This window comes from Xyrauchen texanus, chromosome 35 (genome assembly GCF_025860055.1).
Source record: "Xyrauchen texanus isolate HMW12.3.18 chromosome 35, RBS_HiC_50CHRs, whole genome shotgun sequence".
Lineage (NCBI taxonomy): Eukaryota > Metazoa > Chordata > Actinopteri > Cypriniformes > Catostomidae > Xyrauchen > Xyrauchen texanus.
Window position 1 is genome coordinate 17,411,992 of NC_068310.1, and position 21,678 is coordinate 17,433,669.

The 21,678-nt window shown below is 38.9% G+C and overlaps 1 protein-coding gene across 1 annotated transcript in view; it reads left to right on the forward strand.

Annotated features, from left to right (window-relative positions):
• Nucleotides 1–231: 231 nt before the first annotated feature.
• Nucleotides 232–21,678, forward strand: part of LOC127628846 (vasopressin V2 receptor-like) — a 45,914-nt gene continuing 24,467 nt past the window's right edge. Inside the window, exons 1-5 of the mRNA XM_052105785.1 lie at nt 232–530; nt 8,926–9,318; nt 12,879–13,124; nt 13,324–13,470; nt 15,341–16,034. Coding sequence (XP_051961745.1) covers nt 8,941–9,318; nt 12,879–13,124; nt 13,324–13,470; nt 15,341–16,034 — 1,465 coding nt within the window. The 5' untranslated portion in view covers nt 232–530; nt 8,926–8,940. The remainder of the gene's footprint in view (nt 531–8,925; nt 9,319–12,878; nt 13,125–13,323; nt 13,471–15,340; nt 16,035–21,678) is intronic.

Sequence of the window (21,678 nt, forward strand, 5' to 3'; positions counted from 1 at the left end):
ACATTTATTTTTGTGTATATGACTATTAGATCTTTACATTGGTTACAACATCTGGATCAAGGTTTTGTAGCTGGGATGAAGTCTGATGAAGACTACAGGGGAGGAGTTTCTGGGGAAGGAGGGGGATAGTAGGAGGAACACAAGAAGCCAAGTAAATAATGTTTAGTGAGCTAGCCAGAGTATACTGAGAAAAAACAGACAGAGAGGATGAGACTGGCATGTGAACGTTTTTTGGCAGTTCTTCTTGTCTCTAAGCTGAATGGAAAATTAACTTTATAGGTAAAAAGAGATCAAATATAACTGGCACTTCAATTCAGTTATTAGAATGGTTTGGACACACTCCAATATATTTGACATAATTCTGAAACAAAGTTACAGTGATGGACTAAAAAAACAGATTCAGTGTCAAGATAGAAGACGTGGCCATACAGTAGCATGGACAGAGCAATATTTGTGTTAGTTCTCGAAGAAAACCGTGGATTATATCGCAAAACAAAATACTGCAGGTGAAAATACGGACGACACTGACGGTAAGTGCTTCTTATCGTCGATCAAATACGCACTGCTTCTATTTTGTTTCTATTCTGGTACGCAACATAAATGTCACGCAAATCACCTGCGCCCTTCGGGTATTATTACGATACGAAACATTTACTGTCCAATAAATACAAATATTGTAGGCTAAGTCTTATGCAATATAAAGTTTAACAAACATTGTTTAGTTATAATAGAATACAGTTGTTTTCTGCGATTAGATTTTGAATGTATTATTAGGCTACTACTTTTAAATAATAAACGCTTAGGCTACATTTGTTGGGGGTTGTCAGTGAGCTACCAAGTTTTACCTGAATATTTTAAAAATTGTATTAAAATTATTAACAGGAAATCACACATATAGCATATACTAAACTGATCGAGATGAGCCCTAAAACTTTATCTAATTCAGAAAATTTACAAAAATAACGATACAGTCACTGTAAACCATTGAAATACGTTTTAAATGAGGTTTTCTCACAGTTCTGCACAATATTTAACTTGTTGAAAACAAAGCGATCTATAGAGTGTTTATAAAATGACTCCGCTTCATCGCATTTTGATGTATACACACATGCACATAGATGAGTTTAATGACTAGGGTCAGCTGAAAAGTCGCTGAACATCCACGTATGTGTCAGAGCGACGCTAATTGCGATTTACTTTTTCTCTTATTTAGGTCACTAAACCGCTTCATAATCCTTCAATGAAAGCTTTACCCATCAACAGAGTAAACATTTTGTCATTGTGATTACCCTTGGCAACCACATTCATGAATCATGATCGACTGGCTTCTGATTGGATTGCATGTCTTTCAACTTAGGCTGGGTTATGTGATGGTATGTCATTAAAGAGACAGTTCTCCCAAAAATGAATATGCTCTTATGATTTACTCACTCTCATGTCATCCCAGATGTGTATGACAATCTTTCTTATGAAGACCACAAATTAAGATTTTAGTAGAATATGTCTGCTCTGTAGGTCCACAAGTGAATTGGTGGTGCCAACACTTTGATGCTCCTAAAAGCACATAAAGGCATCATACAAGTAAGACTCCAGTGTTTTAATCCATGTCTTCAGAAGTGATATTATAGGTGTGAGTGAGAAACAGATCAAAATTACAATTATTATTATTATTATTATTATTTTGCTAGAAATTCATCTCCCTGCCCAGTAGGGGGATTTATGCATAAAAACATCAATCACCAAAAACACAAGAAGAAGAATGTGATAGTGATCTGTTTCTCACCCCCACCTATCATATCACTTCTAGCCATTGATTTAACCACTGGAGTCTTATGGTGTCTACATTACTTGTATGCTGATTTATGTGATTTTTGCAGCTTCAACATTTTGGCACCAATTCACTTGCATTATATGGAACAAAAGAACTGAGAAATTCTTAAAAAAAAAAAACTTTACTTGAGTTTAGCACAAGAAGGGGATGGCATGAGGGTGAGTGACTGGTGAGAGAATTTACATTTTTGGGTGAACTATTCCTTTAACTTTCAATCAATAATAAAAAAGATTTCATTGCGTTCATTCAAATCTCCTGTAGAGCAATGAATGCAATTATTTGTTTATAAAATATTTGAAAAAAAGCTAGCTTGGCTATATGCAAAAGGACATTTTAATCCTGCAAAACTGGAATCTCCTGCATCTTAAATCAACATGGGTGACCTGCTTTTGTTGAACCCTTACAAAGCATTATGGATCTGTTTACTGAGAAGAAAAAAAAAATCAGAAAGGACATGCATGTACTGCCATCCCAGTAGATTGTTTATCCTCTAAATTTAAGTTTAAACAAAATTACACAAAAATTACTTTGTTCACTTTTAAAGGTATATATATATATATATATATATATATATATATATATATATATATATATATATATATATAAAGTTTAAAGTGTCATACTGTGTCTGTTTAAATTGGGATATGTGTGCCGATTTAATGAGTAAGCTATACTATATGTGAAGCATTCAGAAGCACCAAGAACCGTCCTCACTCAGTCACACACACATTTGTACATCATATATACATTTATACTTGAAAACCAATAACATTAAATGTCTGCTAACAGCAAGAAGCATCTGTCACTACTATACTACTTTACTATTCCATTTGTCTCTGAGTTCATGAGAAATGTGGGTGTGTACTTGGGGAGCAGCATCGGGGACTCTGGAGTTACTAACCTGAGCACAGAGCAAACGTTGAACATTAAAGGACAAAAAGAGTATGGAAGTGGGCTTGATAAACAAAAGAGCTAACAAATGAAAATAGGTGGATCACTCAGTCAGCCTTCCCATGGTGTGGCTGTTTTCCTTTGACTGACAAAGACACAGACACATAATAAGGAAGGAGTGGGATTGAATGCTTGGCTATAGCCGATTCATGCAAGTGTTATTTTTTTATCGTATAAACAGTCAGGATATCTTAAATTGTTTTTTAGCTACAGTGGAGTCCAAGTCCGAGAAAAATTTTAATATAATGTTAATTTTTCAATAAAAATTATATAATCAACAAAACAAGTTGAGAGAGTAATATGTACATGAAATTCAACATGCACTGAAGTTGGCATAAATGCAAAAGCAAATCATTTGTTATCCTAGCATGATTTGAGGATGTTCCAAAGAGCATCTTGTATACCGATATATAGTGGAATTAACTTATGGAGTGCAAATATTATACCGTATCTTTAAATACTGTAAGAAAGGAAATCTGACCTTTGGTTCAATGGACTGGAAGGATGTTTAGTAACTAAATATAATGCAGAATTTTAAATATTTCTTCTTTATTCTACACTATGAAAACTCTTAAAACTTTGATTATTTCCAATAGACCCCACTCTATGACTAGCAGACAGTTACTTTTGTTATGAGAAACACAAGTGAGCCACTATTGTTAATTGCTGCTTTTCCTCCACGTAAAATTCCAGATAAGGTTGGAACACTATACACTGTAAAAAAAAAATGGCTGCTGTGGTTGCCAGAAAAATGTTGTAAAAAATACAGTAAAAATGTAAACAACTTTACAGAACGACCTGACAAATTTACAGTTTAAAAATGGTTGTAATTTACATGAAAAAAAAAAATTCTGTTAAATGTACAATAAAAAAAAATCATAAATAAATATTGATGTTAGCCTTCTGAAACTGCTTTTAACTTTATAATGTATTTGTTAATCACTGTAGTTACTACAGAAGATTACATGATGACATAAAGTTCACCAACAGTGGCTCTTCCAGGAGCAAAGACCTATGAATATGGAGAGACAGTGCTAAGTGTCACTCACACAAACCCTAAACACCATCATGGTAACACATGTGAGATTTAAATAATGCAGTAAACATTAACTAAATTACATCAAATATAACGCAAAACACCCCAGTGTACGTAACTGATATTAAAAATAAGATGAAACATAACGATTCCCATAAAATATAATGAAATGTAATGGGTCACACAGGGAATTCTGGGAACGCCCGATTACTGCTTTCTACTGTAATTTTAACAATCGTTTACTGTAACTCTTGTTAAACATATTGTGCATTTTTACCATTAATTATACAGGAAAATCTTACTTTTTACATCTAAAAATGTAATTTTTACAACTGTATTGTCTTTTAAAATATCTATAAAAAAAAATTACTATATATTTTACAGCTAATATTCGTTAATCAATTAACATTTTATTTCTGTAGCATTTTTACAGTCTTTTACTGTGACATTTTTTACAGTGTACAGTTGCTCCTTCTGCTGTGCATTCCTGGGAAGTGTTTTTAAGTTAGGGATTACTTTCACTTAGCTCACCAGATACACGCACGCACACACACACACACTGATTCCACTATAGACGAGTACACATAATGCTCAGTTGTATGCTTTTTGCTCATCTGATGTACTGACGTACATAGATAAATTCCATAGCACTTCATCACATTCACATCCACATCGGCAAATACTCTGTGCCTGGTGGAGGAATAATAATAGAGGGCACTGAAAAAAGTAGTACTGTATATTACTAGTACTTACAGACATATTCATTTTGTATACTATGTTGCTTTACAGTATTTAAGCCTTCATTCATATCCATTGTGTAAATATAAATATACACCCAGCATAACTGGTCACCAGCATTAGTTGTGTTTGGTGGTGTCCCCACTAGCATTTCCAACCAGAAAGACTTCATTTCATGAATATGCTGGTCCACCAGATAGACCAATTCAAAGTACATTCTGACTAACATAAACCAGCCTGGATGAGCATGGGCATTCTGGCTGGTGTTAGCTAGTCTTTTCAGCAGGGTGCACTGATGTATACAACTGACAGTCTGATCTGATGAAAGGATGAGGTTTAGCTGAAAGTCAGCAGAGAGAGAGAGAGAAAGAGAGAGAGATGAGGACACTGCTGCTCTCCACAGAAGATTGTTACATTCTCCACTCTACTCTCCTACGTTTTCTATCTGCCCCCTTTACCTCTAAGCAGAGCACAACCATTTTGTGGTAGGGTCTCAGCCTCGTCATTATTTTTTGGAACCCAATAATAAGTTATTATGTTAAGAAATTATTTTGGAAATATATTTTTTGAAAAATATCACAACAACTATTATTATCATAAAACAGTACCATATTTATGCCATGTTTTCTTACCCTGCATGTGGCATTGCTATACAGGCCTTTTTTTTTTGATGGAAGCTTTTATTTTGGTGGTACATTGAAGGAAGAGTTCACAGTGGCCTTTCAATGTAATGAGCGATATTGAGTACAAACCAAGAGCTGAGGAAATGTTTAAAGGAATTATTAGCCAATAAGAGCAGTCACTAGGCTGTAAAATGTTGAAGATCCCGGTGCTGTATCGAATTGTGTTCCCCGTTGGAACCTGTTTCCCCCTAGCCTCGATAGGGTATGAGGTTATGGTTATGGAAAGGTTAGGTAGGGTAGTGTAGTATAGGTAAGGGATCGGGTAGGTATGGTATGGTAGGGTATGGCAGGGTGGGGAGGGTTAGGCTTAGGTTTGTGCAACGGGAAGTCAAACACACATCCAACGCATGGGCAACCAACAGATACATGAGACAGGACCATCTAAGCAGAGAAAGTGAGGTTAGTTACTCAACATCAAACAACGATCTAGCAAAGATACAGAGAACACAACAGGCTTAAGAAGGGAGTGAATTAGAGGAGGACAGGTGTTGCTCAGCACGCTAATCAGTGGTATGGCACTTTATATATATATAGTGTCTGTATGTATATATATATATATATATATATATATATGTGTGTGTGTGTGTGTGTGTGTGTGTGCGTGTGTGTGTCACCTACAGTTGAAAAGAGCTGCTGACTCACAGTTCACCTCTGTTCTTTTATATCCAGCGTTTTTAACCAAGGATTATGGAATAGTGAAGTATACTGTGGATTCAGACATAGGCATACTACTCCATTTGTATACTCTTTTTGGCACACTATATAGTAGGGAAGTATGGATCTTTGGACGCAGCACCTGTATAATGAGGTTACTTTAGATTTAAATAGTAACTTATTACAAGCATATTTTTAATACACAAATGTCTAATTAGTGAATATAAAGCACTGTAAATTTAATTTACTCAGCTTATTATCCTAGCTCTTGCTTTGAGTATGTGTAACACCACAGAGAAAAGAGCTGCACACATACAGGATAAGCGCAGCAAGCAGTGCGTGCAGACTATCTATTTAATTAAATCACAGCCTTTGTGATTTGATAATCATTCTAAGTCATTCAGCGTTCAGCCTTAACATTGTAGCTCAGTGGCACTAAAAGATCTTTGTTCTGTTTGTCAGAGTGGTCTGGCTCAAATAATATTTTGAGTTTGTCCAAACAATGAAAGACACAGGTAACAACAGAGAAACCTGTTTGAAAACAGTCATTATTTTTGCATTTCCACTTCGTACAGCGAATGGTGCAGAAAATATTATCTTCACCTTTAATTATGAAATTTGTCTCCCATGTTTCTCCAAAAATTCCTTAGTAGAATGAAACTAGAAACAAATGAGACAATTTTTGACAACAATAATATGGTTATAATATTCATATGGATAGCATTGCTAAGACACTTTCAAAATGTTATGTTTATATTGAAATTGAAGTGGACTTTTGATTGCAGATTTCGGTATCCTAGCAAATTTGAGCACAGCGTGAGACACAGAGATATTTTCCGAAGATCCAAAATAGACACATGTTAGATTACTCTGGGTGAAAAATCTAAGAAGCATAAGATTTAAGCAAAAGTCCCCATTTGCTTTCAATTTAAACTCATTGTTGACTTGCTAAAACAGTTGACATATTAAAGAGATCTCAGTTGTGTCTTTTCTTTCCTACAGGCAGATGTGTCATAAATGTATCACTCCCTGTCACACAAAAAAATATTAAAAATGCACATATGCCCAGCATCACAGACCTACTTTCAGCTTCCTGATGAATTGCCAGCAATATTCATGTTTGAATCTTTCTGTAATTTCCCAGGATGTATTAAAGTAGGTAATGGAAAGCAGAGGAACATATGACAAGTTGGACAGTAAGAGTGCTTGACATGAATGAAAGTGAATTAAATACAACAGGTTTCTGGTTTGAACTTGCATCAAGAGATTATTTAAATACAGGTTTCCCGAGGTCCATGGAAAAACTGAAAATATTTATTGATTTTTCTGTCTGAGTGCAATTTAAAAAAATCTTATTTAATGACCCCTGTAATCACAAATGACTGGAAAAGTCACGGAAATTCATTTGTCAAAGTAAAAAAAAAAGATTGTTTTCTAACAGGTTTCCTTAACACTCCCCCTTTTGCTATTGGTCTGACAAACAGATAGCCTTACCCCAAACTCATCCCATTGGTTAAGCCAATGTTGTTGGGCCAGGCTGGTCAGGATGCCCAAACAATTAGAGCAATGTTCTGATAACGCCACAGTGTTTACACTTGCAGGGAAATCAACCTACAAATGGCTTGACTGCATATTTGTGGCAGGTGAAAGTACTTAAATATAAAACATATAAATGTAAAATAGACTAAACATTCCTAGAATTTAACAATGTCTAGACATTTCATACATCTTTGTAAGATGAAATGGGTTACAGACACTCTCAATACATTTCCACCATATTTAGAGTGGTGGAGTGTTTTGTAAAAACCAACAGTGTTGTAATAATCCTATATTCTGTGTTAAATGCTTTTGCACTCTTACTCTTTTAGTGACATTTGATTTTACAATTCTTAAAACCAGTAGGCATGGATGATGGAAGGTAAATTCCAAGTCCAAAATGAAACATTACATTGAAAGTACAAAGTTTGTAAGTATTAGATAAAATAGGCAGAAAAAATATGAATAATGTAAGACAAGTGATAAAAGCATGCAATGTGTTTGTGCCTGTACCATTTGAGTTAGTGCATAAACTTCTTCTCCATTTAGCCTTTCAAAGCCAATTTGTCTGCCCACTGTTACCTCTTCTCCATCCATGCCTAATAATATGTAGTATACCAAATGGAGGGATTTAAAAAAAATTGTTCCCATATCTCACAACTCTCAAGATACTGCAAATCTTCTTGTTTCTGGGGACACATGAGGACTCAATCTCAAGAGATTGCATCTCAAATTTGCCCATCAGATATTTATTGAATAAATTTGCTTTCATAACACTTAAATCTGTTGTAGCAGATGGAGATAATAATCCATGTGCTATCTTTATGGGAAGGATGGCTGCCGATACAAAGGGATTGGAAAGTTATGAGTGATTTCTGAACGTTTTACTGGTAGAAAGTGATATCTTAGAGGGGCAACAGATGTTTGGGATGTTGGGAATACAAAGATGATTGGAAAGATTAGAGGAAGGATACATTGTGAAGTGAATGAGAGAGAGCTATAGAGAAAATTAGGATAGAGTTGTCTTTTATGTAAATACATAAAGTCACAAAATGATAGACATACAAAGAACCAAAGGCACTTTTCAAAGCAGTCTTCAAATCAAGTCAATATATTTGGGCTCTCTCTTTCTACTATTTTGCTCTGCTCTTTCTCACAAACATCAAAGCTACCCTACAACAGTCTACTGAGTACATTTGTTGTTGATTGCTTTATGTTTTGGCTGAAAACACAAGGATTAAATCAGCTGGTTTAAGAGCCTTTTTGCATAATGTCTCCAAAAAGAGAAGCTGAGACTGCAATTTAATTTGTGATGATATTGTAGACATTAATTCATTTACTGAGGCACTTTTGAGAGTTACAAAAACTACCAACAAATTTCAATTAATTTATTGACATTTAAAATGATTTATGACTTTCTTATACCAATTTATATATCAAAGTCAGTGAGTGATCAGTGTTGCTTACTGCCTCTCTGTCTATCCTTCTCTTTGTAGGTCATTGGCAAGAAGATGGCCTCTTGGGAAGAAAATTTGGGTCAGCCCAATCGTTCTGTTCTGGGAATGGAAGGGGCATCACACTTGTCCAGTTCCCTCTTCAATCTCAGCAGCAGTTATGGGGGTCCAGGGGCTTTTCTCTGGCTGGTTCCATCAGAGAATATAACATTCTCCACCACAATGTCCACAATGCAGCCCGTAGTCCCTCCGCGAGTGCGGGACCAGGCCTTGGCCCAGGCAGAGATCGGGGTGCTAGGGCTGGTATTTGCCCTCACAACTCTGGGTAACATCTTCGTGCTGTGGGTACTGCTGCATAGGAAGAAACATCACGCACCTATGCACCTCTTCATGGTCAATCTGTGTGTGGCTGACCTAGTAGTGGCCTTCTTTCAGGTAACTGCCTCTTTAGGAAATTACAAAAATAAGTGTGGCAAAATGAATGGGCCGGTTAAGAGATTTCTGACCTGCATAGAAACATAAAGTGTGACTATAGTTGAAATATACATGTAGGAGTCACAGTATTGGTGTGTCAAAAGGGTGTGCAGATCTCATCTTTTGCTTACGCTCAAAATCTACAATCAACTCTTGGTTAATTTTGTCACCAAAGCACTACAAAGGACCCAAGATGTGGAGGAACAGTTACAAAACTTTATTAACTATAGCGGAAGCACAGAATAAATGACAGAGGAGAATAATTCTAAGAGACTGCAGTGAATGTGGTGGAAGAGGAAATGGGTGAAGAGTACTATGGGTAAGAGAGAGAAACGATGGAATACCCCTGGCAATAGGAACTGGCAGGGAGAGAGACTGATGAAGGCACAGGCAGAAAGGATTCCGATGTCGGGGAGACAATCAACCAACTAACACACAAAAAGAAGAAAAACAATAAACAGAACACAGACAGAGGCTAGAGAATGAGGTGAGCAAGCCAACACTCAACCACAAACTACAATCAATCAAAGGACCATGACACACTAGGAGGTATAAATAAACAGCTGCCACTAATCAACAAACGAGCGGCATGACCAGCATTGCCATGGCAACACTAATCATGGCAGATAGGCGGCAGCTGGGAAACATGAGGGAAAGAAAACACAGACACACAGAGCAAACCAGAATATGCTGGTATCATGACAGTGCCCCCTCTCCCCCTCAAGGGTGCCTCCTGGTGCCCCCAGTCGATGGAACTCATCTATTAGGGTGGCGTCCAGAACGTCCCACGCCGGGATCCAGCATCTCTCCTCAGGTCCATAGCTCTCCCAGCCTACTAAATTTTGATAGCCTCTGTCCCTCCAACGGAGCCCCATCGATGAGGCAGGGAGGAGGTGGGTCGGGAGCAGTGGGATGTAAGTCTGTGTGAAAATCAGACTTAATCTTGGAGTGAACATGTTTTAAGTAAGTGGGAATCTTGAGGTGGACCATCACCAGACTAAGGACCTAAGTGATGGGGAAGTGACCAATGAACTTAGGCCCCAGTTTATGAGAGAAGAGTTGGAGTAGAATGTCTTTTGTGGACAACCATGCCCTCTGCCCACAAACGTAAACTGGGGGTTTAGACCGGTGTTGATCCACAAGGTGTTTGTGTTAGTGATAAGTCCGAGAGAGACTGCAGTGAGGGCAGTGGAAGAGGAGATGGCTGAAGAGCAGTCTGGGCGAGAGAGAGAAGCGATGGAACACCCCCAGACTGACGAAGGCAGTGAGTGGGTTCCGATGTCAGGGAGACAACCAACCAAGCCATACTAACACAGAGAGAGAAGAAAAACAATAAACAGAACACAGGTCGAGGTTAGAGAGTGAGGTGAGTGAGCCGGCACTCAAACACGAACTACAATCAAGCTAAAAACATGACACACTAGGAAGTTTATATAGGCAGGAGGGGAATGAAACATAGCTACTGCTAATCAACAAATGAGCAGAATGAGCAGCATCACCAGCGTTGCTGTGGCATCACTAAACATGGCGGATAGGTGGCAGCTGGGAAACACGAGGCACACAGAACAAACCAGATGAATACGTCGGTATTGTGACAAATTTGCTAATCACAGGTGACACCATGTCCTAAACAGGGTTGGGGAGTAACAGAATACATGTAATGGGATTACATATTTAAAATATCGAATTTTAGTAACTGTATTCCACTAAATCGTTGGCAATCACAATACAGTTATATTCTAAATGTATTTTGATTTCTGAAGAGATTACTTCTCATTTTATTGTCATTTGTTTCATTGAATATTTGGTCTATTCAATTTGAAAACATTTATACTTATAAATGATGCAATCCAAGGAGCATTTGAACAGTTGTCAGATCATGAAAAGGTGGGCAACCTTAGCGAAAAGCATCATTTGACATTATTTTTCAAGATTGCATATAATATATTGTATGTTCTGCCTCATTCCCTGAACAGAACCCACATACGATTTGAAAAAGAAGTAGTATAAACTATATTGGGTTTTGAAGTGAGTTTGGAGCAGAAGAAATAGTTTATTTTGCGTAAACTGTCACATAAACATATAGCATTATATTATTTAACCAGATTACATTATAACCAGGTGCAATTATATTTTATTATATATTCTATCAATATATATCCATGTTAGATTCTCTCTAGTATGACCTTTGATATCAGGGCAATGATGCAGGGCAAAAATCATATACACTTTTTTTATAATTAAACAAGTGAAAAAATCTGACATTGATAAAAAAAAACTATTTACATGATGTTACTGACCTTTAGTAATCTAATGGAAGGTGTGAGTGGGGGGAGGGGGGGGGGGAGTAATAGGGTTCAAAACAGTATTACTATGAATGCAAACTGTAATACTGTGAAAGACACTCTATTAGCATAAATATATATAAATAAATAACAACTTTTGAATGTGTGTACCTTCATTTACTATTACAATTTTTTTGAATGAATTTACCTGATGAACTTTCACCTCTTGCTGACCCTTTACGCTTCGCAGAGCTAATGTGTGCTTCTAAATCACTTGCACATTTATTAGCAACTGACACACAAGTGCAGCTTTACATGTCATAATTCTGCTTCCCACGGATCTCGATCTGCACGAAATCATGGGAATTTTTGTGCAAATCTTCTGTAAAGTTGCACTTTCGTTTGGGCATTTTTTCCACTCAGCTGTCATTTGCTGATACTGTCAAGCATTGGTTTGATGCCGAACACAACAGCGCTTCAGGCGCTCATGGAGAGATTGACAGGCAGGATTTTGGCCAATAGTTGCTGAAAGCCTCTTTTAATCGACCAAATGGTGTGCGAGAAAGCGGGACTTACAAAAAGGGGTTAAAGCAATGCAAATATGTGCGCACGCAATGTAGTATTAGACTAGATGCACATCATAATGCAACTAAAGCCGAATCCCGGACATTTTCGTAAATTTAGAAATCCTGGCCGGATGCTTTTTTAAGGTCCGACAAAGAGGACATGTCTGGGAAAAAGAGGACGTATGGTCATCCTAAATTTTATGTTACAAATTGTATTTTGCAGCATAGCCTATATTCTGTAAATTGTAGTGGAATAGGCTACATTTTAAAAGTAACCCTCCCAACCATGGTCCTCAATAGACGTGACATGATAAAGCAACAAGAAATAAAATACATTCCATGTTAATCAGTTGTTGTCCTTACTAACCACAAAAAGCAACGATCGACATACATGTTATCATTGCTTGGTTTCTAATTCTGCTGCTTTATGCCAGGTGAAATCTCAAAGTTCCTAAATTCTGATCATCATAACTGTATTTTAAACATTAAACATGTTCTGATTTTCTGTGTCTGATTGTGTCATGATGCGCCTCAGTTTTGCTCTGAGTGTGGACAGAGAAATTGCTAAGAGTCTTATTGCATCTCGTCTGGTTAGGACATAGTGCAAAACTAGCAAGAAAAATGCATTGTGAGGGTGAAATATAATCAGATCTCTTTATGTTGCCCCCAGGTGCTGCCACAGTTGGTCTGGGACATTACCGAGCGGTTTCAGGGCCCTGATGCTCTTTGTCGCTCAGTCAAGTATTTGCAAATTGTCGGAATGTTTGCGTCCTCCTACATGATTGTTGCCATGACTGTGGATCGCCATTATGCCATCTGCTGCCCCTTGCAGGCATATCGAGGGACCACGCCCTCTCATTGGAACACCCCTATCATGGTTGCATGGGGCCTGGCCTTGGTGCTCAGTTTACCACAGGTGAGGAACAAATGGCCATAGACCTGCCCTGACAGACAGACAAACCGAGAGACAGATAGACTGATCAGACTTTATGGTCTTGGGTTTATGATTTATGTAAACAGTTAACCAGTCTTTCTTGTCTTTTCTGTCTTTTTAAAGCAATTTTAATGTCTTGAATTTCTCCTTTCTCCATCTGCACACTTTTCTCCACCTGCAGGTTTTTATCTTTTCACGATCAGAGGTGGCCCCTGGGGAGTTTGAATGCTGGGGACACTTTGCTGAGCCATGGGGCCTTAAAGCATATGTCACCTGGATGACTGTGGCTGTGTTAATATTGCCAGCCTTAATCATCACTGTCTGTCAGGTATCTCCACCCCATTCTTTCTCCTTCTCTCACCCTACACATTTATTTATTTATTGTTTTACATCAAATACATGGCTTTGACATCTATTCTCTAACAATGCTTCTCTAAAGAATAACTTTTTCTGTTTTGGCAATTGTTAAACCAAGACATTTCTGTCTAACGTTCTAGCACAGGGATCGACAATCGTTTTCACATGGAGTGACATATTTTATTTTCCTGGTCAATGGCTGTGCCGACATTTTCCGAAGTATGAGTCCACATGTGAAAATGTTTCAATTTAGCATTTTTCTAATTTAATTGTTTATTTTTCATTGCAAATGATATTATCAGCATAACAGTTTGAGTGAAAAAACCCAATGATCATGATCCTGCATGTGAATTTTCACAGAGTACCTTAAGTGCTTTAATAAAAGAAAACCTGTCCTTTTGTACAAAATGAGTTAAAAGTTAATGTCACGAATTTGCTTATTTGATTACTGATCACGAAATTGTGTGGAATCTTAAATATTTCTTATTTTATGTAATTGTAATCATGTAATCACAAGCAACAGCGAGAGAGGAGCAGGCTATTTTATTTAAATGATGTTTTCCACACCTGCATTCCAATCTATATCTTGATGTAATCCTTCCTCATGATCATGCAGCATGTTTTCATCAGCTGAATGGGAGATTAAACACTACTAAAGTGCAAGCCATTTGTGCATCACAAGCCGATCAACTATTTAGCTCTTTTCTGTGATTCACACCTGCAAAATCCTAAAACAATATTTCCAGGTTTAATTTATATTTTGAATAGGCTTGAAAAGATTTTTGAATCCCACTATGTGGGTTTATGTTGTCTCTTTTAATTTTTTAATGTTATTTTGAGTGTGAATATGGTTTAAGGAGGGTGTACCTGTATGCTGTGTTGGAAATCTCAAGGATTAATAGTGGTGTTGTCTTTATTACATCACGTGTTGTTCTGAAAACAAAAATAAACAAAAGAAACATGAAATGTAGGCTGACAGGTGCACAGACGGATCGTGGCAAAGCGGGCATGTTTACTTCGAAAGTGATGCACTGCCGGCTCATGATGCGCGAAAGTCTTGCAAGCGCTGCACGAGTCTGTTGGGTGTACTGCAGTCTTGTTACATTTTAACTTTTTGTTTAGCCTCCCATTCAGCTCATGAAAACATGCTGCATAATCATGAGGAAGGATTACATCAAGATGTAGATTTGAATGCAGGTGCAGAATTTATATAAATAAAATGGTCTACTCCTCTCTCGCCGTTGCTGACTTGCCAGTGATTACCCCTCTGGTGCCAATGCTGGCATGCGTGCCATAGATTGCTGACCCCTGCTCTAGCAACTGCCAGAGTACTATTTTAATGACAGGACTTTCTTTTAAATTCCTGTGACTCAGCATCAGCCTTTGTGTATTTGAACATGCCTTTATGACAGCATGTTGTCAAAAATAGCATGGACAAACCCAGAATAATCTAGCCAGATGAATAGATTGTTGTCTACAGTGCAAGAGTCAGCGATTTTGCATGTTTTATGAGAATTAAATTGACCACAATTAGATCTACCACATGGTACAACCATAGGCGGAAATCGCGGGGGGGGGTCCTAAATTGTCCCCACCTAAAATATCATTAAAATATGTGTACTGTAAATAATATAATGATATATTCTTAAAATAATTGTTTAAGAAATAAAATAATACAAATGCAAATGGGGCAACAACAAAAAAACCCTTGTTGTCCCCTTTAAAAAATGTTTATTGTCCCCCCCAACATTTTGATGAAATTTTCGCCCCTGGGTACAACACGATGACAATGCTGGAAGCATTATTTGAAAATTTCTCTATGTATATCCTTTTCTTCTCAGGTTCGCATCTTCAGAGAGATCCATGACAATATCTACCTGAAGTCAGAGCGGGTGGTGATGGCAGAATTCAAGCGGAACTCTGTCTTCTTCCACTTTCCTCAACGGGACGGATGCAGCAGGGGAAGGGACAGAGAGAGAGACAGACAGTGCGGACACAACCACCATGGTGACAACATTCTCAGCCAAGCTCTCTGCAGCCCTTCTCATCCCTCTTCCTCTCCTGCAGACCTTCAAATCTTAAATGATGACTATTCTAAGACTTTGCCTTGTAGGAACTCTATCTGCAAGCCTAGCTTTAGACCCCTCCCATCTTCAGACTGCTCCTCCCCCTCCATCACACCTCACCTGCAAAACACCACTCCTGTCAACACCCCCAGCTATCTCTCTGACTCCTCCCATTCTCAATTACTGACAACCAGTAGCATGTGTGAAAGATCTTGTGCCACCTTTTCATTGGCTGGACAATCAAACACCTCTGGAGCTTCTGAGCTATGGCCAGATGTGCTTCCGGATACTGCAGACTTTCCCCTCCCCATTGAGTACTCACACCCACTTCCTCTCCCAGGTGTGACCAAGGCCATGTCTAAGACGGTGAGGATGACTCTTGTCATTGTGCTGGTCTACACCATCTGCTGGTCTCCTTTCTTTATTGTTCAGTTATGGGCAGCCTGGGACCCCAACCCACCAGACCAAGGTCAGATTTTAATCAAACAGATATTTTTCATATACTACACAAATTAGGGCTTCTTGGGTGCTAAAAAAAATAGACTGTGTTTGTAAACAGGTTCATATAAAGCACAACAGCTTAATCCCATTTATTTTCTCTACACAGAAATTCTTGAAACCGATAACGTATAAACTTTTCAAGGCTGACCTAGCATGAGCTTCGAAATTGTTAAGCAACAGTTTGCTTAACAATGTAAGTCAATGTGATTTCAATGTAATTTTTAAAGAATCATGTTTAATAGCCAAATAGCCAGTGAAGAATTACGCAACCCATAATTCTGAAGAGAGATATAAGAGAGTGAATTAACTAGTTCACTCATCAAAACTCTCAGAAAGATTTAGCATGTTAATATGGGCATGACGTATTGATAGGATATTGGTCTTGGCGGACTTGCCAGGAAAGCCCAGAGATTATTTAAATAGTGACTTAGACTAGCTATGTGTGGATTTATTTAATCAAATGACCTAAGATAGCAATGTGTCCCAGCCTTATTAGGTGTCTGTGCGGTGAGACAGCAGGTGCATCGATCCGCTCTTTACAGGAGATAGAGTGCCACTTGCCATAGGGAAGCGGTTGAGCATAGTGTGCGGGGTGTGAGAAACATAAAGAGAAATTGAGTCTCTTTGAAAGTGTAGTCCTGCAGTCACAACAAGTGCTTTTCACATTCTTTATTGTAAACAACACACAGTAACAACATTTTACATTTGGTGCAGGGTTCGCGCTGAGGCGGGCGAGGCTTCCGTTTGTGACATGGTTTACATGGTCTCACTGATGGCTCACTGGCAGCTCTTGGCAGCGCTGGGGTTGTGGGAGTGGGGTTTTTCACCAGGCGCTGGCTCGAAGCAGAGTGTGAGTGTGGTGGATGAGAGAAAACACTTCTCAAAAAGTGCTTCATCACTTGTGGCTTCTTTTGTGCTGCAATGAAAGCCTTCCATGGCATTTTCAACTAGGCTGTCAGGCGAGACAGAGGTATTGAGCATGGTGTCTTTTTCTGCATCAATCATCTCTGTGAGTGTTAACCAGATATGCTGGTCCAAAACCACCAGATTACTCATCGATTCTCCGATGGCCTGCACTGTAATCTTTGTAGCCCGCAGCGCCAAATCTGTGGCAGTGCGGAGCTCTTTGAACCTGTCAGGATTCGGGCCTTGCTCATCTATATCTTTGAGAAGCTTGGTCTGGAAGACTTGAAGCACCGCCATGTTATGGAGCACCAAGCCAGCCTCGCCCGCTGCCATAAAAGCTCTTCCAGCCAGTGCTGACACCAGTCGGCACGGCTTGGAAAGGTGGGCTGGGTTTCCATCCCATAGCGGTAGACAGACAGAGAAGAGCTTCAAATGCCTCTTCAATAGGGGGAAGCTTAGCATATCCCTTTTCCTCCTCGTGATCCACTTTTGTGAGGACCGCAGCTCCTACCTGGACGCAAGACGAATAGGGAATGCACCAGGTCTTCGTGAGCTCTTCATGGTTTTATTGGAGCTCTCATGGAAGAATGGTGCAGTTTTCCGTGCCACAGCCTGCTGGTGGCGGCCGGCCTGCTGGAATCAATCGTCTAGGTGAGATTTTACCAGCTCCTGTGGAGGGTACCATTCGAGAACTAGCTCCTCAACCGCCTGTGCGCGGATGCGAAGAAGCACTCTGTCATTGGCCTGTGTACTTTCCTCACCCTCACTGGGGGGATGGGCTGCAACATCCTCCATGGACCATTCTCCCATGTCCGAAGCTGCAAGGGTCACTGCATCTTTACCACCATCAGACCCACTTAATACGACAACATAGATGGCCGGAGGTCATCGTGTGCATACTGCACTGGTGAGGACGCTGCGTGGGAAGATCAAGAGACTAGTGGGCCTTGCACCAGTGCAAGATCCTACTCGGATACTTCCATCTCTACCTCACTGTGCTTCCTCATGTGGTCCTTTGAGACTTAACACAGAGGAAGCTGTTGGGAGGACGTGGGAGGTGGAATCATCCCTCAGAATGAGGGTGACCCTACAGCAAAGCATCCGGAGACTCATGTCCTCACAGTGAGGGAAATCTGTCCCCACGAGAGCTGCTTCGGTGTGGGTGCGGCCCAGGCAGCGAACGCAGCTGTCATGTTGATCTGATGGAGCAATGTGTTGCTCGCATGAACACTTAACAACATCTTTAAAAAGACACGTACATACAATCAGCTATTTATCAGGTGTTTTACGTCACGTGGACAGAATATTATATAGAGTATATATATTTCAAAGGCCGGAATGCTGCGGGAATCGGGTAGGTATCTTCCAGAGCTGAAGAACCCGATGCCGGTGGCGAAGTGGAGAGACTCTTCGTTTGAACACTAGAGGGGGCAGGTGAATCTTTTGCTAGAGGCGCTGAGAGTCAGGCAAAGAATGTCCTGATTCGTCTGCAGGGAAGTCCCGTCCATTGGAGGGTGTCCATCGACGGCAAAGAGTGGGCTGTTCAAGATGAGATGATTGTCATAGTCAAGACGAGACAATGTTGGTCTTGAAGGAATACACTTCTGAGGAAATGGTGTTCGCACACCCGCTTATAGGCCAACTGCATGCCTAAAGGGGCAGGGCTCAAACACCATTGCCAATAAGAAGATTGGCATTATTATACAAGGGCTTCAACTAGGTCATCAGAGAAGGATTTCCCCAAAAGAGCTTATTGCAGTGTCGAGTGAACTGAATCGATAAGAAACGATTATTATACAAATGATGTGATGTAAATTACCAAACATAACAACAAATGTGCACAATTCTATTCATTATAAATAACTAGACTTCCATTAGTGAGTTAATAGCTAACTGGTTAATGCTGTTTTTAAACTTTCTACACTCTGCTCACTGAAAAAACAGCTGTAATTTATAAAACATGTGCATTAGGCGGAGAAGGACAGACATGATCAGTAGGGGGCAGGCATGTTTCATTCTTTGAACACTGATTCCTATTGGTTATTGAGTCCATCCATATACCCTCAAATAGGGTCTGTCTAAAATGTCATCAGCTGGAAAATGAAGAACAAAAATCACAAAATCTATAGCACCGGTATTAGGCCAAAGTCAGCAATGGCAGTACACTACACAATTGTTAGCTTTACGTATACTTTCTCAGAACTGCAATGCAGCGGCAGACAAGCGGTTAAACATGGGCAAGCTAAATTCAAGTTTATTGTGTGTGTGTGTGTGTGTGTGTTGCATTTTAAATAACTACAGATCTCCAGAACACTATAGAGAGGAAAATGAAGAAAGGTTTAGACAAATGTTTCATTATTTGCAGCACAACATTGTTTTCTTTTATTCAAACTACATCATTATAAATGTTGCTGTGTTCACTTGGTGGGCTGTAGGATAAATCCATTGTTTGGCTGCACATGAGCAGAGTTAAATATGCAACTGTCCAACGTTTGGAAGAATGTTAATGTTCTGAATTAAAAATTAGATTAATTCATCTGTAGAGCTGTATTGTGTTGAACTCTTATTCTGATGGGTTTGATTGAGGCAGGACAGATGACAGTGCAGGTTGACCAATCGCATTTCAGACCCACCCACATGTGCAAATCAAATATTCAAACTGTACATTCATTTTAAATCCTTGAGCATTAAACATGAGAAATTAGCTAATTTCTTTCTTCTTTTTTCTTTTAAAACAAAACAAATAATACAAAAATAAGCCTTTTTTTTCCATGTTTAAAAATGCATTACATTTTAGAAAAATTACCTTAATACTGATTTTGTAAATATGATTTTCCCAATTATCTGTAATTCATCTGTAGGCTGTTATTTTCTGAAATGTCTGAACCTGTGTACCGTTTAACATTTGTTGTTTCTCAAGTTCTTCAAGTGCCTGAAGTGGATGTTGGAGAGAAGAAACCAGAAATTGTAAAACGTGCATAACTTCAGATAAACTGCAGATAAATCTGGCTGTTGCGTTTGGACTCATGCATGTTTTACTCAAGCATTTTATGCTGTTGAGTGTTTATTTAGCCATGAAAGAGTGACAAATATAATGTGAACCAATTGTCCATAATTTGTATTCAAGAGTGTAATATAGGATTTCAGGCTCACAAATATCACCAGTTCTGTTCAATCTTGCCAGTTATTCCAATCAATTTCTTCTAATAATCCTAGATACAGTATATGATTATGTTTAATATTTCCTGAATAATTATTCAGAACTGTCATACATTTTCTGATAGGTCAGTGATTACGTGGCAACAGTGTGTAAATGCAGAATATTAGACAGAGGGCGTAGCAGGGACAAAAATCACCTTTTTAAATAGTGTGGGGGAGGAGTCCCCCATGTCCCCTGCACTACAGGATTTAAAAAGTTGATTTTTCCAAGCTAAACCCATACCAGGCACGTGCAGAGGGTGGGGCTCTGGGGTCTTGAGATTAATTAATTAAAAGTCCCCCCCTTGCAATACTTTGATCAACAATATTGTGGTCAATAAAATGCATTTGAATTATAATTAATATGACAACATGTACAAAACAGTAACGAATATTAATAACTCAAAACGAAAGTCGGAAAATCCCCATTTATATATGCCATTAGACAGTCTGGGATGTCGTTGCCATAATGATGTCTCACATTGCCATAATCATTAGCAATGACATTGAGATTCACATAGAATGTCTGATGGCAAATACCAGTGTGGTGTCACGTGTGATTGTTTAGTTACTGTGTTTTTTCTTTTGTACACGTTTTTATCGTGCCATTGCTTCTTGTTATAAAGGGAGTAAAGCCAAGATGCCAAACAAAGAGAGACGGCAGAAAAATCAAGAAAATTTGAAGATGAAGGCAGCGAAAGGGACAGTTTCTCTATCAACGGATAAAAAAGGTGAGCTAATCTGAGACTGATAGGTTGCAAAAAGGCATTCATCATATGTAGGCAACCTTCAATTCTGCTTTAATCTTTATTTCGTTAAAAAAAATTATAAATATGGTAACAAATAATATAGTAAATTGAGTTCTGTGGCCAAATATAGCCATAACAGAATAGGCCAATAATTAATAATAGAAAGTAAATGTGATGTATTAGTTCGAATATCAATTTATCTATTTAAAACTTCTCGGTTACTGTCGTAACCTCCATTCCTTGATGGAGGGAACGAGACATTGTGTCGATGTAGTGATACTAGGGGTCGCTCTTGAGAACCCCAAAACATACGGGTGTAAAAGGAGCTGGAATACCCACTCTCATTCATGTTTTGTGCTGAGGAGCCGAGACATGGTCCCGGCCAATTCAGCGGCTAGTACAGTGTTGTGGTAAGAGGGACACAACGTCTCGTTTCCTCCATCAGGGAACGGAGGTTAATACAGTAACCAAGAAGTTCCCCTTCTGTCATTCACTCAATGTTGTGTCAATGAGGTCCCTATAGAAAAACAGCACAACAGCTGAACAGTGTTACGTGAACTGCTGATGCAGGTGCAAGCAAGCTGCTGCATGCGTAATAGCAGGTGCATCAGTCTGCCCGGAACCTCCCCCAATTACCCACAAGACATCATGTAGTTCCCCACACCCCTGAGGGGGGGAAGTGACGTAACTAGATGAGGAGCAGGCATGAGAGCTGCCTCAGCCTTTTCTCTATATATTTTCTCTCTACAGAGTGTTAGA